The sequence below is a fragment of the Schistocerca serialis genome, chromosome 7 (genome assembly GCF_023864345.2).
Source record: "Schistocerca serialis cubense isolate TAMUIC-IGC-003099 chromosome 7, iqSchSeri2.2, whole genome shotgun sequence".
NCBI classification, from domain to species: Eukaryota; Metazoa; Arthropoda; class Insecta; order Orthoptera; family Acrididae; genus Schistocerca; species Schistocerca serialis.
Genome location: NC_064644.1, coordinates 182,769,683 through 182,793,021, shown reverse-complemented (window position 1 = coordinate 182,793,021; position 23,339 = coordinate 182,769,683). Strand labels below are relative to the sequence as shown.

The 23,339-nt window shown below is 38.7% G+C and overlaps 1 protein-coding gene across 1 annotated transcript in view; it reads left to right on the top strand.

Moving 5' to 3' along the window:
* LOC126412310 (mRNA-capping enzyme) overlaps nt 1-23,339 on the top strand; it is an 86,946-nt gene that overhangs the window by 45,549 nt on the left and 18,058 nt on the right. Inside the window, exons 7-10 of the mRNA XM_050081831.1 lie at nt 9,662-9,763; nt 9,883-10,018; nt 17,408-17,533; nt 20,256-20,441. Coding sequence (XP_049937788.1) covers nt 9,662-9,763; nt 9,883-10,018; nt 17,408-17,533; nt 20,256-20,441 — 550 coding nt within the window. The remainder of the gene's footprint in view (nt 1-9,661; nt 9,764-9,882; nt 10,019-17,407; nt 17,534-20,255; nt 20,442-23,339) is intronic.

The following is a 23,339-nucleotide window of genomic DNA, read 5'->3' as shown; positions in this document are numbered from 1 at the left end:
GTGGTCTTCAGTCCTGAGACTGGTTTGATGCAGCTCTCCATGCTACTCTATCCTGTGCAAGCTTCTTCATCTCCCAGTACCTACTGCAACCTACATCCTTCTGAATCTGCTTAGTGTATTCATCTTTTGGTCTCCCTCTACGATTTTTACCCTCCATGCTGCTCTCCAATGCTAAATTTGTGATCCCTTGATGCCTCAAAACACGTCCTACCAACCGATCCCTTCTTCTAGTCAAATTGTGCCACAAACTTCTCTTCTCTCCAATCCTATTCAATACCTCCTCATTAGTTACGTGATCTACCCACCTTATCTTCAGCATTCTTCTGTAGCACCACATTTCGAAAGCTTCTATTCGCTTCGTGTCCAAACTAGTTATCGTCCATGTTTCACTTCCATACATGGCTACACTCCATACAAATACTTTCAGAAACGACTTCCTGACACTTAAATCTATACTCGATGTTAACAAATTTTTCTTCTTCAGAAACGATTTCCTTGCCATTGCCAGTCTACATTTTATATCCTCTCTACTTCGACCATCATCAGTTATTTTGCTCCCTAAATAGCAAAACTCCTTTACTACTTTAAGTGTCTCATTTCCTAATCTAATTTCCTCAGCATCACCCGACTTAATTCGACTACATTCCATTATCCTCGTTTTGCTTTTGTTGATGTTCATCTTATATCCTCCTTTCAAGACACTGTCCATTCCATTCAACTGCTCTTCCAAGTCCTTTGCTGTCTCTGACAGAATTACAATGTCATCGGCGAACCTCAAAGTTTTTACTACTTCTCCATGAATTTTAATACCTACTCCGAATTTTTCTTTGGTTTCCTTTACTGCTTGCTCAATATACAGATTGAATAACATCGGGGAGAGGCTACAACCCTGTCTCACTCCTTTCCCAACTACTGCTTCCCTTTCATGCCCCTCGACTCTTATAACTGCCATCTGATTTCTGTACAAATTGTAAATAGCCTTTTGCTCCCTGTATTTTATACCTGCCACCTTCAGAATTTGAAAGAGAGTATTCCAGTTAACATTGTCAAAAGCTTTCTCTAAGTCTACAAATGCTAGAAACGTAGGTTTTCCTTTTCTTAATCTTTCTTCTAAGATAAGTCGTAAGGTTAGTATTGCCTCATGTGTTCCAACATTTCTACGGAATCCAAACTGATCTTCCCCGATGTCTGCTTCTACCAGTTTTTCCATTCATCTGTAAAGAATTCGTGTTAGTATTTTGCAGCTGTGACTTATTAAACTGATAGTTCGGTAATTTTCACATCTATCAACACCTGCTTTCTTTGGGATTGGAATTATTATATTCTTCTTGAAGTCTGAGGGTATTTCGCCTGTCTCATACATCTTGCTCACCAGATGGTAGAGTTTTGTCATGAGTGGCTCTCCCAAGGCCATCAGTAGTTCTAATGGAATGTTGTCTACTCCCGGGGCCTTGTTTCGACTCAGGTCTTTCAGCTCCCTGTTTTGATGTGCTGTGTCCAATCTTGCAATTTGAACAATACCAATTCTCTCACAATTCGGCTCTGAATTGAACTTTTGGGAACGGGCGCTGATAACCTCATTGTTGTGCGCCCTAAAACACTAATAATCATCATCATCAGGTCTTTCAGTGCTCTGTCAAACTCTTCACGCAGTATCTTATCTCCCATTTCGTCTTCATCTACATCCTCTTCCATTTCCATAATATTGTCCTCAAGTACATCGCCCTTGTATAAACCCTCTATATACTCCTTCCACCTTTCTGCCTTCCCTTCTTTGCTTTGAACTGGGTTGCCATCTGAGCTCTTGATATTCATACAAGTGGTTATCTTCTCTCCAAAGGTCTCTTTAATTTTCCTGTAGGCAGTACCTATCTTACCCCTAGTGAGACAAGCCTCTACATCCTTACATTTGTCCTCTAGCCATCCCTGCTTAGCCATTTTGCACTTCCGGTCGATCTCATTTTTGAGACGTTTGTATTCCTCTTTGCCTGCTTCATTTACTGCATTTTTATATTTTCTCCTTTCATCAATTAAATTCAATATTTCTTCTGTTACCCAAGGATTTCTATTAGCCCTCGCCTTTTTACCTACTTCATCGTCTGCTGCCTTCACTACTTCATCTCTCAGAGCTACCCATTCTTCTTCTACTGTATTTCTTTCCCCCATTCCTGTCAATTGTTCCCTTATGCTCTCCCTGAAACTCTCTACAACCTCTGGTTCTTTCAGTTTATCCAGGTCCCATCTCCTTAGATTCCCACCTTTTTGCAGTTTCTTCAGTTTCAATCTGCAGTTCATAACCAATAGATTGTGGTCAGAATCCACATCTGCTCCTGGAAATGTCTTACAATTTAAAACCTGGTTCCTAAATCTCTGTCTTACCATTATATAATCTATCTGATACCTTTTAGTATCTCCAGGATTCTTCCATGTATAAAACCTTCTTTTATGATTCTTGAACCAAGTGTTAGCTATGATTAAGTTATGCTCTGTGCAAAATTCTACAAGGCGGCTTCCTCTTTCATTTCTTCGCTCCAATCCATATTCACCTACTATGTTTCCTTCTCTCCCTTTTCCTACTGACGAATTCCAGTCACCCATGACTATTAAATTTTCGTCTCCCTTCACTACCTGAATAATTTCTTTTATCTCGTCATACATTTCATCTATTTCTTCATCATCTGCAGAGCTAGTTGGCATATAAACTTGTACTACTGTAGTAGCCATGGGCTTTGTGTCTATCTTGGCCACAATAATGCGTTCACTATGCTGTTTGTAGTAGCTAACCTGCACTCCTATTTTTTTATCCATTATTAAACCTACTCCTGCATTACCCCTATTTGATTTTGTATTTATAACCCTGTAATCACCTGACCAAAAGTCCTGTTCCTCCTGCCACCGAACTTCACTAATTCCCACTACATCTAACTTCAACCTATCCATTTCCCTTTTTAAACTTTCTAACCTACCTGCCCGATTAAGGGATCTGACATTCCACGCTCCGATCCGTAGAACACCAGTTTTCTTTCTCCTGATAACGACGTCCTCCTGAGTAGTCCCCGCCTGGAGATCCGAATGGGGGACTATTTTACCTCCGGAATATTTTACCCAAGAGGACGCCATCATCATTTAATCATACAGTAAAGCTGCACGTCCTCGGGAAAAATTACGGCTGTAGTTTCCCCTTGCTTTCAGCCGTTCGCAGTACCAGCACAGCAAGGCCGTTTTGGCTAATGTTACAAGGCCAGATCAGTCAATCATCCAGACTGTTGCCCCTGCAACTACTGAAAAGGCTGCTGCCCCTCTTCAGGAACCACATGTTTGTCTGTCCTCTCTGCAGATACCCCTCCGTTGTGGTTGCACCTACGCTACGGTCATCTGTATCGCTGAGGCACGCAAGCCTCCCCACCAACAGCAAGGTCCATGGTTCATGGGGGGAAATGCAATATAAAAATACTTATAGGCATGCAGCCTTAGGAAATATGCTACTGACACAGCCCATTTCAGCTCCATGTGCTTCTACCAGTACTTCTATCGTCTGCACTCCCCTTACTACCATGCACACGTACTCTACGTAAGTAGCCAAAGATGAGAATGTAGTCTACAAAAACTCAGTCAGCAGCACCTTCCGTAGATTGCTGATACTATCGAATATGGATGTCTCCATGATATAATTACACAATTCGTTCATCTTTGTAGTGCTACAGAATGAGTGAACCAAGCAAGACCTTGATGATTGCTAGCAACTAACAACAGACGACTTTAAACTAAAGTATGATATAATGTTTATGGGGTGGTGGTGCTGAATGTTCAGAGTCATTCTGAAATATTTTAAAATTAACTCTGAGCTAGCTTTCCATCAGAAGATAGAATGGTTTTTTGATGCAGTGTGTGTGTGTGTGTGTGTGTGTGTGTGTGTGTGTGTGTGTGTGTGTGTGTGTAGAGTTATATAGAGCATTGAAATTGAAAAATTCCAGAGGAGACATTGCTTTTGGGTGCATTGGACTTAATAATATCGCAGCACACTGGCAACATATTTACCAAGAAGGATGCGATTGGGAGACTTTTATCTTCTTTCTACATCAGTTGCAATTATCACAGCAATGCCTTACCTACAGTTTAAAAACAAATAGTTCACCTGCATGATTTTCTGCAACAAAGGGAGGCTTACAACAAACTACTGACTTGTAATAGCCAAAGAAATGTCAAGAAAATTGGGTCACGAGTTTCAAATGATATTATGTCATAAAAAGAAAACTTCCTTTTGAACGTGATTTGGAGAGAGAAGCTAGTATAGAATCACAATAAATTATATGGAAAAAAAACTACAGTGGAATTAACGATTTCTGAATTTTTGTTGTTGTTGATTGTGATTTGAAGGTCTTGTACCATTAGCCTGATATAAAGATAATTTCAGGAGATCTGTTGCACCATTATCCTCTTTACATATGCTGAATATATTTTCTGAAGTGTGTCACAATGGCTGATCTTCACAAATCAGATAAACTTTCTGATGAGATGATTAAAAAAAGTTTTTTTTTTTTTTTTTTTTTTTAACTTTTGTTTAATGAATGACAGAGAATTGGGGCAAAAAATGTCATCAGATATCAAATTTATCTATTATTCAAATAGTTTTTTATTCACAGACAATTAATAGATGTTTTTATTTGTGAAGAGCCATGATATTTCGAATATATATTTTTATTTGTGAGTGATGAATAATAATTTTAATTTTTGTCATTCATCATTTGAGTAAATGTGGCCCAGCTCAGGTGGTAAGCGAAGTACATTGTGCATGCATACACAGCAGATTTGTAGCAGGTGTGCAAATGAATTTGAGCACACATCATCATGGCTGTGGAAAAGCACATGACATATGCTTAGCTGTTGGCAAGTGCTACTCGCTTGCGTTGGTAGGTGAGGCACTACTGGACATCTTCGGCAAATTCCACAGACATCTGCAAAGTGTATTCACGCTCGCTCTCGCACATCGCATGGATTAACCACAAGCTTGCAGAGCTCTAGTAAGTAGGATGATTTTCATGCAAGATGATGCTCCTCTGCACATTGCGCAACCAGTGAAGTGGCTTCTGCAGAGGCATTTTGGAAATGCTAGAATTATCAGCCATCATTTAGTTACAGTCTGGCCACACAGGTTACCAGATCTTAATCCATATGGCTTTTGGCTGTGGGGCTATGTGAAAGATGATTGTGGCCAGTGCTCCAATTACGAACACAGCTAACCCCCCTTCTATAGTGGTTTTTTAAGCTTTGCTTCTGTTTTTGGTTTCCCTACTTTTTTGAGTTTCGCTCTCAGTGCTGCTGGTTTTTGGTTTCGTTTTTTTTTTACCTTTTTCTAAGTCACAGACCGGGCACTAATGACCGTAGCAGTTTTGTGCCCTAAAAACCATAACAAAAACAACAAAAATACGAACACAGCTGAGTTGAAGGCATGCATTATTCAATGCATTCTGAATGTGACCCCCAAGACACTCCAGTATGTTGTGGAATATGCCGTTTCTTGATTTAAATTTGTGGCAGAAAATGGATACAGCATATTGAACATGTTTGCGCCAATCTCATGACAGTTAGAAACCAATGTTGTTGTGCTTTTTATGTGGTTTTTGGTCCCAGGACAATTAAAAACCCATGTCGTTTTCATTTTTATACAGTTTTTGGCCTCAGGGCAATTAAACACTAATTTTTTGCATCTGATAGGGAACAACCATGCCATGGGGGATGGGCTTACCAACTGTTGACTGACAAAATTATGCAGTCATGCACATTGAACAGTGAGGATGGTGTAATGTGAAACTCAAACCATAGCCATTGTATTGCAATTTATCTGTCATTTGTAGCCATTGCTCCTCCCCCCAGCCCCATCCCCATCACACACACACACACACACACACACACACACACACACACACACATAATTCAGCTTGCCTTTTTCTTTCATGATACCCTGCAAACCACAGATAAAATGCACCAGGCAGATTCCATATTCCTTGATTTTTGTGAAGCATTTGACACAGTGCCACATTGAAAAGTGTTAACAAAGGTCTGAGCATATGAAATAGGTACTCAGATATGTGAGTGGCTCGAAAAACGTTTTAAATAACAGAATCCAGTACACTGTCCTGGATGGGGAGTGTTCATCGACAACACAGGTATTATATGAAGTGTCCCAGAGGAAAGTGTTAGGACTGCTCTTGTTCTCTATATACATAAACGACTTGATGGACTGGGTGAGCAGCAGTCTGCAAATGTTGGCTGATGTTGCCGTAGTATCAGCTTTCTGTGGCTGTAAGAGGATACAAGATGATTTTTGACACAATTTTGTTTGGTCTGAGGAATAGCAGCTTGCTCTGAATGTGGAAAAATGTAAGTTACAGCAGATGAGTATGAGAAATAATCTTGTAATGTTTGACTACAATATTAGTGCCATTCTGCTTGAAAGTCACATAGATTAAACATCTAGGCATAATGTTTTAAAGCAATACAAAATGGAACGAACACACAAAATCTGTTGTAGGGAAGGTGAATGATTGACTTGTTAAATTTGTTACTGGTAGGTTCAAACAACACGCAGGTTTTACAGGCATCCTTCGGGAACTCAAATGGGAATCCCTGGAGGGAAGGCAACATTCTTTTTGAGGAACATTGTTGAGAAAATTTAGAGAACCAGCATTTGAAGCTGACTGCAGAGTGGTTCTGCTGCCTCCAACATACATAGCGCGTAAGGACCACGAAGATAAGATGTGAGAAATTATGGCTCAAAAGAAGGCATATAGACAGCCATGTTTCCCTTGCTTTATTTGGGAGTGCAACAAGAAAGGAAATGACTAGTAGTGGTACAGGATATCTTCTGCCAAGTGCTCTAACATGGATTGTGGAGTATCTACATAGCTGTAGATGTAGACTTCAGTTCATTGGGAAAATTCTTGAATGGTTCAACCCAATTCTAAAGGAAACTGCATACTGAAAACTTGCACACCTCATTCTTGAGTACTGGTTGAGTGTTTGGGATTCCTGCCAGATTGGGTTAAAAGAATACATTGAAGCAGTTTGAAGGCATGCTATTAAAATTGTTATTAGTAGATTAGAGCAACACATGGATGTTGTGAAAATGCTCAATGAACTAAATTGGGAATCCCTGCCGGTGAGAAGACATACATTTCATAAAATACTTTTGAGAAATTTTAAAAAACCGTCATTTGCAACAGATTGCAAAATCATCCTATTGCCACCAACATGCGTCTCGTATAAGGATTAGAAAGGCAAGATAAAATAAATCACGGCTCATATGGTTGCATGTAGCATAGCCTTTTTTTCCACCCCTCCATTTGTGAATGAAACAGGAAAGAGAATGATTAGCAGTGGTACAAGGTATCCTTCACTATGCACCATATGGTGGCTTGTGGAGTATTTATGTAGATGTAGATAATCCTAAAGCCATATTTTGACAAGTTTTGTACTTGTCATTACTGGCTGAAGTGCAGGGATTGCTCCTGGACCACACCCCCCCACCTACTTAATTAACATCCGGTGGAGCTGTTACCCCCTTTTATACGCAAGTGCCCAACCAGTGGTGGATGATGATGTTAAGCAAGGACCAGGCATTAAGTTCTGGGCCACAGTCCATTTGTATTACTGCCTGAACCATTATTAAGTAGGGTTGTTCTCAGGGAATTTGCAATAATGCAACCCACTGTGAAGTACTTGGATCTAAACTGTTTTCCCAGCTCACAAGATCATCGTTTACCCGTATTTTCACTACCTCCTCCTTCACAGAATCTCATGCTTGAATCCCTTGTCATACAGATTCATTACTACTACTGATGTATAATATTTCAACAACTGTAACCATTTTGTGTATGCTACTAGCTTAAATTATTGATTGGTCAACATCAGCACAGGCAATAAACTGGTACAGTGGTATTGGTTTTAGGAAACTGAAGCCAAGAAGAAGAAAAACAGCAACCAGCAACTTGTAACTTGTTTGACAGCTTTATTTATTCCCGTCTTCAATTGCAGTAATATATCTTCATTCGTAATATGTTTTCATTGACTGCATTCTGACTGCTGCAGCTGCCTATTGTTCTGCAACTTATAGCTCCTTTTTTTGCATTTTGAGAGTTGCATCAAACCAGTCTCAGGACTGAAGACCACAACAACATGCATAAAACGCACAGTTTTATGAGTCGAGGCACATGAAAGGGAAGCAGTTGTTGGGACGGGAGTGAGACAGGGTTGTTGCCTCTCCCTGATGTTATTCAATCTGTATATTGAGCAAGCAGTAAAGGAAACAAAACAAAAATTTGGAGTAGGTATTAAAATGCATGGAGAAGAAATAAAAACTTTTAGGTTCGCCGATGAAATTGTAATTCTGTCAGAGACAGCAAAGGACTTGGAAGAGCAGTTGAACAGAATTGACAGTGTCTTGAAAGGAGGGTGTAAGATGAACATCAACAAAAGCAAAACGAGGATAATGGAATGCTAAATTAAGTCAGGTGATGCTGAGGGAATTAGATTAGGAAATGAGACACTTGAAGTAGTACAGGAGTTTTGCTATTTGGGGAGCAAAATAACTGATGATGGTCGAAGTAGAGAGGATATAAAATGTAGACTGGCAATGGCAAGGAAAGTGTTTCTGAAGAAGAGAATTTTGTTAACATCGAGTATAGATTTAAGTGTCAAGAAGTCATTTCTGAAAGTGTTTGTATGGAGTGTAGCCATGTATGGAAGTGGAACATGGACGATAAATAGTGTGGACAAGAAGAGAATAGAAGCTTTCGAAATGTGGTGCTACAGAAGAATGTTAAAGATTAGGTGGGTAGATCACGTAACTAATGAGGAGGTATTGAATAGGATTGGGGAGAAGAGAAATTTGTGGCACAACTTGACTAGAAGAAGGGATCGGTTGGTAGGACATGCTCTGAGGCATCAAGGGATCACAAATTTAGCATTGGAGGGTAGCGCCGAGGGTAAAAATCGTAGAGGGAGACAAAGAGATGAATACACTAAGCAGATTCAGAAGGATGTAGGTTGCAGTAGGTACTGGGAGATGAAGGAGCTTGCACAGGATAGAGTAGCATGGAGAGCTACATCAAACCAGTCTCAGGACTGAAGACCACAAAAACATGCATAAAACTTACAGTTTTAGGTTCACTGATCCAGTCTGTCTCATTGCATCAGCACACTGCACTACTAACAGTCTATCTCCAAAACAGGAAATCCCTACTTACCTTTCAGATAGCTCCTCACTTGTTCCCATTGAGGACAAACCTAGATGCTTCCTGTGACAGTCACATGATGTAATGTATCAGCTAATGAAATAGACCTAAGAAAGCAAAAATAATAACAAAAAATACAAAATAAGTTTTAGTTTCAATCTCTTGTAATCAGTCACTCTCATACTGTCTCATTACCATGTGAATAGAGCAAAATTGGACAAAGGATGCCACATCTCTTCAGTTTAATCAGCAGTCTCAGGGCATTAACTTTAAAATATTAAAATAAATGTAATAATAATAAATTAAACCATAAATAATAAAAATAAACTAAAATGCTCCTTACTATATTATATGATGTCATTTCTTCACTTTAAAATATTGCTCCACATGCCAAAAGGATATCAGTCACAAAATACCTCTTTTGGCAGTTCTGGCTTTCCAGGCAGCCAGCCAGTGTCTATGGATACAGCGAACATTCAACTTCTGCACCAAAAGCCCTACAGAGTGTCGTGGAAAGCAGATGGGACAAGGCAAGTTGCTTCTTAAGCATTACTTTTTCCAGTTTCAGTGATAACTGATCATTCTCATTTAAGTATTTTTGTCTGTTACTCCATAGATATTCTGTTTTAAAGAGAAAATTTCTTTTTAGGTATATGATGCTGATCCTCCAGGCAAATGAAGTTTACTTCATCGACAGAGATAATGCTGTATTTCAAGTTTCTGGTCTTAAGTTTCCACACAGGAAAGATCCTAACAGGCACATCGGAAATACTTTATTAGATGGGGTGAGTTTTTGTAGCATTAATGAGTATGAATTTTACTGCTGATATCTTTTTGCCCTGTTTAATGGTGCAGTTATATACACACATTGAGAAAAAATTTAATTATCAAGCCGGTCTAATTGTACATGTGCATGCAATGGAAAATCGAGGATGGAATAGTGGCAGTGTTATGAAAAGTATACATTGCTACTCACCATATAGAAGAGATGGTGAGTCGCAGACAGACACAACAAAAAGTGTGTCAAATAAGTAAGCTTTTGGCCACACACACACACACACACACACACACACACACACACACACACACATGAAAACACGATTCATTTTTAGGACATCCACCGAGTGCATTATGGGTGCTGTCTACATATGTATTCTTGCTGACTAGTGTGAAGTTCATAACAGAGCGTACTAAAAGCATGGTACGATTTTTACTCATTCCAGTTGTGCATGGACCATGGGAAGAATGACTGCTTAAATCCTTCTGTGCACGCTGTAATTGGTGTAATCCTGTCATGGTCCCTTTGTGAGTGATGTATATGAGGCTGAACAAAGTGTGTAGATTTTTCACCTAATACATGTTCCTGAAACTTTGTAAGTATGCTTGCATGGGATAATTGGCATCTATCTTAAAGTTTGCACCAAATCAAGTTTTTCAGAATTTCCATGACACTCCACCATGAATCAAACCTGTGACCATTCATGCCACCTTTCTTTATATATATTCTGTATCCATTGTTAGTCCTATTTAGCGTGGGTCCCACACACTTGAGCGCTTGGATCACATAAGTGATTTGTAGACTGACTGCATTTTCACAGTCCCCTGCCAGTCGACTGAAGTCTGCCAGTCCTATCAGATGATACTGTGCTTTCAAGAGATGTGTAATGTGTATCAGTCAGACAGTGCAATGCTGAAATGAAGCAATTTGCACATAAACATGCTACACATGTTGAGTTTGGCAGATGGGATAAGATGACCTTGTACATCTCTTCAAACATTTGGTTATTTCAAATTACTACTCATTTAGCTACCAATGTTTTGGACAAACTGACAGTTGCTGTTATGTGTGATCCTTTATCTCACATAGGAGTTTTTTCTGGAAGACTTCTGATGTAAAGCACTTTTCTCAATAGAATACAAATGTTGCTAGATTCCGTTAAGGGCAAAGTTAGCCTAAGGGTGCCAGGAGTATACAAGATCCCATGTTAGTGGGGGAAACAATACATTATCCAGACATGTCACATGGCGATCTAGATACAAAACACAACATGAAATATGGATAGACTGTGGTAGACTGAATACCTCAACCTGCTCGTATTATATAATTAAACAGGCTTTCAAAATATGTAAAGAGAACAAACTAATCTACAGTGTTTGAGCTCAACAGTATGTGAAGAGTTGATGGTGTTACGGCATCATCTGTCACAAAATAATGAATATGACTAGAACTCACCATTGAAGGCCTGAAGTTACGACAGCGAGGCTGGACACTAACAACTTGCCTGGGTGCAGCTTCCAGATCTTCAGATACAATCTGGCTTCTTGCAGTGTGCAGCACAGGACTGTTGTTCATATCCCCAGCAGATAGCTGCATGCCATTGTGGCTGGCCATAAAACTATTCTTACGTCAAAGCCTGATTAACACTTCTTTATCCAAGTTCATATGGGCTATTAAATTGAGACATCAAGAATGGAGGAAACAGATGAGAAGAAGCACATAACCAATGTAGGAATGGGAATGTGTTTTATGTGAAGAGAGAAAAGTATGGACCTGTTGTTGTTGTGGTCTTCAGTCCTGAGACTGGTTTGATGCAGCTCTCCATGCTACTCTATCCTGTGCAAGCTTCTTCATCTCCCAGTACCTACTGCAGCCTACATCCTTCTGAATCTGCTTAGTGTATTCATCTCTTGGTCTCCCTCTATGATTTTTACCCTCCATGCTACCCTCCAATGCTAAATTTGTGATCCCTTGATGCCTCAGAACATGTCCTACCAACCGATCCCTTCTTCTGGTCAAGTTGTGCCACAAACTTCTCTTCTCCCCAATTATATTCAGTACCTCCTCATTAGTTATGTGATCTACCCACCTAATCTTCAACATTCTTCTGTAGCACCACATTTCGAAAGCTTCTATTCTCTTCTTGTCGAAACTATTTATCGTCCACGTTTCACTTCCATACATGGCTACACTCCATACAAATACTTTCAGAAACGACTTCCTGACACTTAAATCAATACTCGATGTTAACAAATTTCTCTTCTTCAGAAACGCTTTCCGTGCCATTGCCAGTCTACATTTTATATCCTCTCTACTTCGACCATCATCAGTTATTTTGCTCCCCAAATAGTGTGGACCTATGGGTTGGCAAATGGAGAAACAAACTCTGTATCTCACTCGCTATATGTGGGATGAATCCTCTACGTTTCTCAGAAAAACGATAACCAAAACAGTCATTTTGCAAGTTGTAGGCATTACTGCTAGAACCATGGAAGCAGTGAGATTGGTTGTTTTGACATTTTGTCTATCCGTAATGACAATTTCTTTGTGAGTAGTTGAAATTTTGTGGCTTCTATGTCTTTTCAACAGAGACTGCACTGTAGTAATTAGACCAGTGCTGTATTCATTACTTTTATTTCACATTGTATACCTAGAACTTAAGCATTGGTTATTTTGATTGCTTAACATTTCCTTAAGCATATGTGTCACCTGAGACTACTACAAATGACTGACACATTATGCTACGCTGTGTGCAATGAATCTTCTGAGGTGATAATTGTGTCTCGTTATACCTAAAGTGCTTGGTTGTACGTAACTCATGCTGTGAGTATTGAAAATGGCTCATAAGTTGTCATACAAAGAAGTAACAGAATATTTATATTATCAGCAATGAGTTTCAGAGCAAGAATCAAAAGATAGTGAAATTCAAAGGTGCGTAGTGATCAAGAGCAATAATTATATCCCACACAGTGATGACTCATGCAAAGGTAGTTGTAAATTTTATTTTTATTTACTTTATTACTAGTTTTGTGTCTGGACCCATTTTCAAATCATCCAGGTAGTCAAAATAGTATTTCTCAAAATGTAAGAACAGTGTCTAGTTAAACAGTAACAAAGTGCAAATGAATAGTGCAAACGAGAAGTAAAATTTGTGACTTTGGCTGTTTTTTGTTGTATTGATTAACAGAAGTTGCTGCTGTACAATTACTCCAGCATGTTGGACATCCGTAATATTGATAGCTTCTCCTGAGAAAATTGGAGAATGCAGTTCTTTTGTGATACTGCATCAGCATATAAATTTCGAGAAGCAAGGTTTCAGTTTTTTGTAGCAGGTGTTATGTAGGAAAAGTTCTCAAGTTAATGGCAGTATTGTCTTGTCAGACATGAACAATATTTTGACAATAGAACGAGTTGCCGCCATCAGGCATGTTGATAGACAGATTACCAAGGGACTTAAGTGGCTATTGATACCTACAGGCACTGTCAGACATTCCATACTCAGTCTGAGGCACTGGTGCGTGGACAGAGTACAGAACCCCTGAATCACCAGCAGAACCTACAGCTATAAATAATAGCCATTCCAGCTCCTTAGCATCAGCCATTCAGCGCACCTGATGACAACAATCATTTTTGTTGACAAAATATTGTGGAAGCCTGACACAATGCTCTGGCTATTCACCGGAGATCATTTCCTTCTTACATCTCAACAAATTCTGGAATTTTTACATTTTGTTGTCAGGGAATAAAAGTCGCTAAGACTGGAAACCAACACCTTTGCAGTGGTGTCATAAGTTTGGAATCATTCCCTTAAAAACTGTACCCTGCTTTACAGTCCAGGACAAAACATCACAAATGATGAACAGCTATTTCTGACTAAGGCCAGTTGCAGATTTACACAAGATATGGCTAGTAAGCCATTTGGCATCAAGTTGTGGGTTATTGCAGATGGAGACACCAATTACCTGTTCAATAGATTTCCATACCAGAAAATGATGAACATTTACCAGAGAATGAAATCCTTTCCATGTGCATGCCATGGAGCTTGTGACACCATTAGAAGTGGAAGAAACATGTTAACAAACAACTTTTTTTCCCAATATCGCACCTGACCAAAATATTGAAGATTAAGGGTATGAGCTTCATGCAAACAGTGACTATTCAAGAGGAGAGATACCATCATGAATAGCATTATTGAAAACAACTCTGATGAAGCATAGTGACACAAACTTGTCTGTTTATCAGGACAAAGAATACAAACATGTTCTTGTTCTCAGTGCACTTCAGTCAAGTGTAGAAATTCACATTGATTTGAAACATCTGCCACAAACTAAAGCATTTAATAAAACAATTGACTGTAGAGAGAATGTAATGGACTGGATGGCAAGAAAATTTTTGTGAAATTAGCTTCATGGAGATAGCCACCGTTGGATCTTACTGAAATAAATGCATCGATTCTTCAAGTAGCAGTTTCTGCAGCATCTCAGGGAGGAAATAAGATGTGAACACATGAAAAATATTTCCCAACAAGTATTTCTGGTAATCAGTAATGGCCACAATACAAGCCCAAGATGACTGGCTTATGTGACACATGTAAGAAACCTGCGTGTGAAAAATGTGAAAGACCAATCTTGAAGCAATGCATTATCTGCATTCAGGACTCAGGGCTAAAAGAATTAACGCACATTTATTTCTATTGTTTTCTTATCCCAAAATAAAACCAATCACAAATAAAAACAAGTACAAATGAAAATAATACATGACTTCAGTGCTTGAATATTCTTTGCAAAAACAAAGATGTTTGTTCTCTCTATTTCTTCTTCCTTTTCCCAACAATAAAAGAAAGAGGGTAGCTCTGCCACTGTGCTCAATTGAGGGGTTCACTGGAGGCAAGTGCTAATCCACAATTTCGGAGTCTTAGTCCGATCACATTTGCCATTGTGTTTTTTAATGTACCACATGTCGATAACAAGAATTTCCATATGTACCTCTAGAAAGAACTGTCTATTCTATAAATTGTTTTGTCTTATCCTGTCTCTGTTCTTGTGTTTACTTTAACCCACAAGCAATACCTCAAAGTGATGCTCATCTGGGTTAACATTTTCTTCCATCAACTGCCTCAGTTACTGCTGCAGCAGTAGTGGTGTATAAGGAAGGCCTGCAGTTCTAGTGTTTGAAGCCTTGATTGGTTGTGAAATCAAGACAGAAATGGGTATGACAACTGTGGTCAGTGCTGCCCCTGTTTTACTGGTTTTTCTCACATTCACATGTTTACCCTGTTTCCAGATGCGTAGTTTCTAGTATGCTGCTGTTTTCTAAGTGCTGTAAAGGTCTAAGTCTTACATTCAACTGACAACATGTCTTTCACATTATTCCAGAAAGATATTACCAAGCTGAATATTGATCATAATCCCAAAAACCACATTGTAGACATTTATTTTTATGCCCTTCTGTTCAACAAAAGTCAACAGATTGAGCAAATTTAGAATGCAGTGCTGTCATTTAACATCTAGACTATCAATGTCTTTCAACAACTACTATACTGTTACTGTAAATGTGCATCAGAGCTGTCTGTCAAACTTCACCCCATCCAGCATTTCTTTAATTTGATACCAAGATGAGTATAATCTGTTATGCGAACTAATTATTGCTTCCCAATAATTTGATTGCATTGTTCCAAGCTTGAAGACTATATTATTTATAGTTAGTCATTTAACAAGTTCATTTTGTTGTTCGTTTTTATGAGTTCTTCAGTGTGAGCTGTTTTCTGTTTCGCTGTAGATTTTAAAGTTTTTTTTATGGTGTTATGATATTCCTTGACTTTTTTTGGCGGCAGGGGGAGGGGGGGCGGGGTAGTAGCATTGATCATTTTAGTAGACTAGAGGCAGTATTTCAATATTTGACATGTTGAAAGAGTGTTCTCATCTCTCATCTCATACTGTACATCTACATCTGTACAAACCACTTCGAAGTGCAGGGCAGAGGGTAAATGCCATTGTACTGCTTAATAAGGTTTTGTCCTGTTCCATTCACATAAGGAGCACAGGAAGAGTGATTGTTTAAATGCCTACTGCGTGCTGTAATTAATCTAATCTTGTCCTCACAATCCCTATGTGAGTGATACATAGGGACTGTAGTACATTCCTAGAATCATCATTTATAGCCATTTCTTGAAACTTCGTAAGTAGGCTCTGTCAGTACAGTTTACATCTATCTTCAAGAGTCTTCCAGTTTAGTTTCTTCAGCATCTCTATAACACTCTCCCCTTGGTCAGACAAACCTGTGACCATTCATGCTGCCCTTCTCTGTAAACATTCAATATCCTCTGTTAGTTGTATTTGATAGTGGTCATGTACACTTGAGCAATATTCTAGAAAGGGCCACACAAGTTATTTGTAAGCAATCTCCTTTATAGACTTACTGCATGTCCCCAGTATTCTATCAATCGAGGAAAGTCTAGCACCTTCTTTACCCATAACTGAGCCTATGTGGTAATTCCATTTTATATTCCCTTAAAGTGTCACAGCCAGGTATTTGCTTGAGTTGCCAATTCCTACTGTGACTCACTGACATTGTATCCATAGGATACTATGTTTTTTGTTCTTGTGAAATGCACAGTTTTACATTTATGAACATTTAATGCAAGTTGCCAATCTTTGCACCACTTTGAAATCTTATCAAGATTTGATTCAATATTTATGCAGATTTTTTTGAAACATGTATCATTAGAGATGCTGCATAATCTTCAAAAAGTCTGAAGTTATTGTTAATATTGTCCAAAAGGTCATTAATATACAACCTGAACAGCAAGGGTCCCAACATACTTTCCTGGGGCACACCCTAATTACTTCTACATCTGACAATGATGCACCATCCAACATAACATGCCCATCCTCCCTACCAAAAAATCCTCAGTCCAATCACAAATTTCACTTGATACGCCATACAATTGTATTTTTGATAATAAGTGTAGATGTGGTACTGAGTCAAATGCTTTTTGGAAATCAAGAAATACTGCATCTACCTGACTGCCTTAAGCCAAAGTTCTCAGTATGTCCTGAGAAAAGTGTGAGTTGGGTTTATATGATCAATGTTTTTGGACTCCGTTCTGGTTGGCATGGAGGTCATTCTGTTTGAGATACATCTTTATGTTTGAACTCAGAATATGTTCTAAGATTCTAAAACATTGGTGAAACATTTTCATAACTATATTATCCTGATAATTTTTCAGTGATCTCTCCTTATTCCTACATGTTCACCATTTCAAAATAAGTCATGTTTAAAAACTGTAAAGCGATTCTTGTTAGATACATACCTGAAAGAGGCAGAAATAGAGTAATACTGAATTATAGTTTCCTTAATATATCTTTCAAATAATTGTCTCTGTCATTTGTTGCAGGAAATGGTTATAGATAAGGTGAATGGAAAGGACATCCCAAGATATCTTGCGTATGATATAATCAAATTTGAGGGCAATGACATTGCATCACGGCCTTTTTATCCTGATCGGTTAACATGTATTGATGTAAGTACAAACTTATTCATTTTGAAGAGTAATGATAAGGAAAACATTTATCTCTAATTTAAAAATCTGCTGTGCATCTGTTACAATAATACCACTATATTCAATTCGTTAATACTCTATGACAGAACCATTTCTCATTGAGTGTAGCCACTTATGTGTACTTTATACTACTGCAGTAAAATAACAATTGAGTGGCTGAATTACTATTCATCTTTACTGTAAGATGATCTTCAGTGATTGACAACCATTTTGCTCACGAATGTTTTCTATTATTTCTGCTCACCTTCCGTTGAGTTGTTTTTTACCCTTTAGAATGCTACAAAGAACCTAGTTGCTCCATAAACTATCTATTTGCCTGATGTGTGTCCTTCCCACCTATATTTTGTTTTCTTTATTGTCATAATTATGTGCAGTCCTTCACTTCACTTCATTCTATTCCCTGATCCATTTGTTTGCTTCCTCCCTCTTCCAGTGTTTCACAACATATGTCTCTTCATTTATGGCTGAACAGGCTTAAGTTTCTAAACTGTATTTCCATTAAAAGTTCATGTTTCAACTGTCAGAAGTCAGAATTGTTAATATTGTTGCAGGCTCTGATGCATTTAGTGTGGTGTAGTGGTTAGTCTCTCTGGCTGGCATACTGCGGGCCGCCAGTTCAGTATCACTACCGACCATTGTTTGTTATTTAGTATTCATCGTTTATCATTCCTGGAAGGACCTTGAAATATCTTTGTTTGTATTCTGGTGTATTTGGTGTTTGTAACAGCAATCTGGAATATTCGATGTTTATACAGAGAGCAGCACTCTCTGTCCAGGAGTCCATTGTTATTCTGTGTGTACATTGGTGACAGCAATAAACATTCTTTCAGTGCTAAGTGCTAAACTTCGTGGACAATCCTGCCTTCGGATTTGGACTTGATTGTGGTTTGGATGTGACAATGTACACTGATCATAAACTTTCTGTTTAAGACATGTGATAAGCTTTGATTTGAAAACTTGTTTACAAAAATCCCTTAAGACTATTTTTTTCTCCTTGTTGTTTGTTTTGTTGCTAATCATTTGATGATTTTATTACAGAATCGTATTAAATGAAATAGGTTTATGAATCCTCAATAACTTTCAAAGATTTACACTTGCACAAGCAGATTCCTACATCCAGTCAAGTAGTAGGACACATGGTGGACTTGTAATGAAATGATATTCTTGAAAAACTGAATATGAGTTTGCTGCAAGTTGTTGTACAGTATTTTTCATTCTTTGTATTGTCACTGTGCAGTTGTTTTGTATGTTATCAGAATGTGTGACATTCTGCCAGTGTATTTTCATCACTTTCTGCCAATTAAATGTTTATGTCCTAAAGTGTGTGTAAAATGATAAATTCTTTGCTACACTGGATCATATGAATTTTATATCCTTTGTTCTGACTCAGAGTATGCCAAGTATACTAGTCTACTTGGCACCAAAGTGCCATGGTTTGAGGCAGAATTTGTTCTATCAACTGCTAACATTTAGGAACAGGCCATATATTATAAATGCCATTGTAATTTTCTGAAAACATGATGTCCACTAATCTCCAACACCTTTGGAGAGGCTCGGTTTCATTGGAGTGCCTTCAACGTTATGTAATACCTTTTGAGAGAGTGACAAATATAATTTTCTTGTGATCAGCTTTGTGTAAGTTAGTCTGCCATCAACTATAGTACAATCCAGAGATGAGAAACACTCTTCATGTGATGCCAATGTTTTCAGGGTGAATATGTATAAGATCCACTAGCAAACCCAGCAATGCTTTGCAGTTGTCAAATATTTATGGGAATTGGATATATGTGCTAATCTCCTTCTTCCTGATCTCCTCCTCTCCTCTGGTGAGCCTCCCATGATACGGCGTTGTAGGTGACTTTTCCAAACTCTACCCTTTTCCTAAACCTCACCAGTCCTTTTCATTCACTCTTCTTCCTTCCCCTTCAGTGCTTCTGCCAGGAAGAACCTCTGGCCCCGGAAGCTTGCAGACTTTAATATCTTTACATTTGCGTTCTCTTGCCACCACTTGGTGAGTAGATTTTTTAATCCATCCAGTTACACTGCATTTTCAAAAATTGATTATTTTCACTAATAAACATTTGGGACAGATACATAAGTACTGTTAAAAACTGAAATTTTATGATACTTTATATCAGTAAAAGACTTTGTAAATTTCATTTCATTGCTCAGGGTATCTTTAAAATTCTTCGAGGTGCCTTATCAAAGAAGGGGTATCGTGTTATATTGAGGATCATCTTATAGTCAGGTAAACACTGTAATACATGCCTTCTGTCTTGTCTTGTCCTGTTCTGCCTCCCTTGAGTTGGTATCATTAATAAATTCCTTGCCCAGTTCTTGGATATTCTCATTTCCTCCAATCCTTTTACTTTCATTTGCTGAATCTTTCTATCTGAAGCTGTTGCCTTTGTTTGATGTGCGCACTAATTCACACATTTCTCTCTTTTGTGAAACATTAAAATAACTTACAAGTTAAAATAACTTATTTATGCACACACATGTGGGTAGATTAAATCAATTGAAAATTGTGTGTCATGATGAGTGATGCTGTATCAGTGTTCTTCGTTCACCATTTATGGCTTTATTTTTTAACAAATGTTACATTTTTGTAAGTTCTCCAATGTTTATGGTTTCCTTTCAAAGTAATTCTACTTCCATATTTTTTATTAACTAATTCCTTCAGGTGGAGATTGTGCAGCCTCGTAATAAAGCATTTGGTGAAGGTCGTTTGAACAAAGCTGCTGAGCCATTCAGTATTCGTTTGAAGCAATTTTGGGATGTTACACAAGCAAAAAGTTTATTAAGTGACAAATTCAGCAAAAACCTTGCACATGAACCAGATGGTCTCATTTTCCAACCTGCCAAAGAGGTAAGTCTTCCCTTAGAAACTCAGAATGGAGAAAGCACCTTTAAAGACTGCTATTATTTAAGAAGGTTTCATCCGCTGAAAGTTTTTTATGAAACCAGGAGGCATTGATAGTAGTATTATATCTCAAATCCACAGTTGTCAGCAACTGTTTTTAGAGCACTTTTGAATCTATTAGATTTGTATTCTTCCATAGATCATGTACAAAGTGATATAAGAATTGTCGTCTTAAGGGCAAAGCCTGACAAGAAAATTTTGAAATTATATATATATATATAATATATATATATAAATATAAATATATATATATATGTAAATATATATTATATATATAAATATGTCTGCTTGTGTCTGTATGTGTGGATGGATATGTGCGACTGTGTGCGAGTGTATACCTGTCCTTTTTTCCCCCGGATACTTTCCGGGACTGGACCAGATTCTGAATGTGGCTCTCCAGCAGGGATACGACTTCCTCAAATCCTGCCCTGAAATGAGATCCATCCTTCATGAAATCCTCCCCACTCCACCAAGAGTGTCTTTCCGCCGTCCACCTAACCTTCGTAACCTGTTAGTTCATCCCTATGAAATCCCCAAACCACCTTCCCTACCCTCTGGCTCCTATCCTTGTAACCGCCCCCGATGCAAAACCTGTCCCATGCACCCTCCCACCACCACCTACTCCAGTCCTGTAACCCGGAAGGTGTACACGATCAAAGGCAGAGCCACGTGTGAAAGCACCCACGTGATTTACCAACTGACCTGCCTACACTGTGATGCATTCTATGTGGGAATGACCAGCAACAAACTGTCCATTCGCATGAATGGACACAGGCAGACAGTGTTTGTTGGTAATGAGGATCACCCTGTGGCTAAACATGCCTTGGTGCACAGCCAGCACATCTTGGCACAGTGTTACACCGTCCGGGTTATCTGGATACTTCCCACCAACACCAACCTATCCGAACTCCGGAGATGGGAACTTGCCCTTCAGTATATCCTCTCTTCTCGTCATCCGCCAGGCCTCAATCTCCGCTAATTTCAAGTTGCCGCCACTCATACCTCACCTGTCTTTCAACAACTTCTTTGCCTCTACACTTCTGCCTCGACTGACATCTCTGCCCAAACTCTTTGTCTTTAAATATGTCTGCTTGTGTCTGTATGTGTGGATGGATATGTGCGTGTGTGCGAGTGTATACCTGTCCTTTTTTCCCCCTAAGGTAAGTCTTTCCGCTCCCGGGATTGGAATGACTCCTCACCCTCTCCCTTAAAACCCACTTACTTTCGTCTTCCCCTCTCCTTCCCTCTTTCCTGATGAGGCAACAGTTTGTTGCGAAAGCTTGAATTTTGTGTGTATGTTTGTGTTTGTTTGTGTGTCTATCGACCTGCCAGCGCTTTCGTTCGGTAAGTCACCTCATCTTTGATTTTATATATAATTTTTCCCACGTGGAATGTTTCCTTGAATGTGGCTCTCCAGCAGGGATACGACTTCCTCAAATCCTGCCCTGAAATGAGATCCATCCTTCATGAAATCCTCCCCACTCCGCCACTTACTGAACGAAAGCGCTGGCAGGTCGATAGACACACAAACATACACACAAAATTCAAGCTTTCGCAACAAACTGTTGCCTCATCAGGAAAGAGAGAAGGAGAGGGAAAGACGAAAGGATGTGGGTTTTAATATATATATATATGCGCACTGTTATAATATGAAAGGATTTTGTGAAATTCGAAGAGTAAATCCAGAAAAAAAATTTAATTAGTTCAACAGAATGTCTACAGAAGCATAGAAGTTGTGGAGAAAGAGTGTGTGAATCACGTTGTGAAACAACTTGGGACAGAATTGAGAAATATGATGAAGGTCCAAAAAAGTGAGAATTCGTTATATTTGTTTAATCATGCCTGTGCCAAAGGAGAACAAGTAAAATCACATAAAACTCATATCCATACTGCTCTGAGACCATGTCTTGTTGTTAGAATGATATCTATTTATCAGTGGCTGGCATCTGATAATTCTCTCCAGATGCACTGCTGGAAAGACTCAAAATCCAAATGAGTGTCTACATATTACAATCTGATCAAAGGATATTACAATATCCCACTACTGCAGAATAATACTGCAGCAATAAAACATGAATGAGAGGAAAAAAAATTAAAATAAAACTTAAGTTGCAAAGGTAATGCGCCATATACAACAAAACACAGTGCTCATACAAGAATCTGCCAAAAGCAAAATGTGTCTAAGGCCTTAGGAAGACTATGCAATGATTCACAACAATAAATTGCCTCCAGTGTGCGTGACGTCACAACTGTTTACATTGAGGCCCACGAGAAAGACAGGCTGCGGCACTTACATCACAAGGGTAGGCCTGACCTCACTCGCTTGCTCAGCTCAGCAGACAAACTGCATTTCTAAGCCTATTAATTCATAACTGAATGTTAAGTACTAACAAGAATTGCATCTTCTACTGAAATCTGCTGTTTGGAGTCTTACTGACTACTACTACTACTACTACTACTACTACTACAGCAAAATACATCACTTTGCAGTATGCTGTAAGTTAAGATCTACGCTCGACATATATGCTATAATGCCTTGTTTATAGCATTTGGTCTTTTCAACTTAACAGTCCTCATTTCATAGAAGACGTGGGGCCTTATGGAACTGATAATCATTTTGGTGTGGTTTTGATTTCATTTTTCCCAGTACAGACATAACAAATTATTAGTAGGCCTGTGGACTTCTGATTGGTGTAGGACTAATAAACATTAAGATAACACAACAGCAGATTCCAGTAAAAGAAGCAAGTCTCTTTTGCATGTAAATATCCACTTACAAGTTAAGAAGTGTAGAAACGTAGTTTGTGTGCTGAGCTGAACGAACGAACGAGCAAGCAAGCTCAG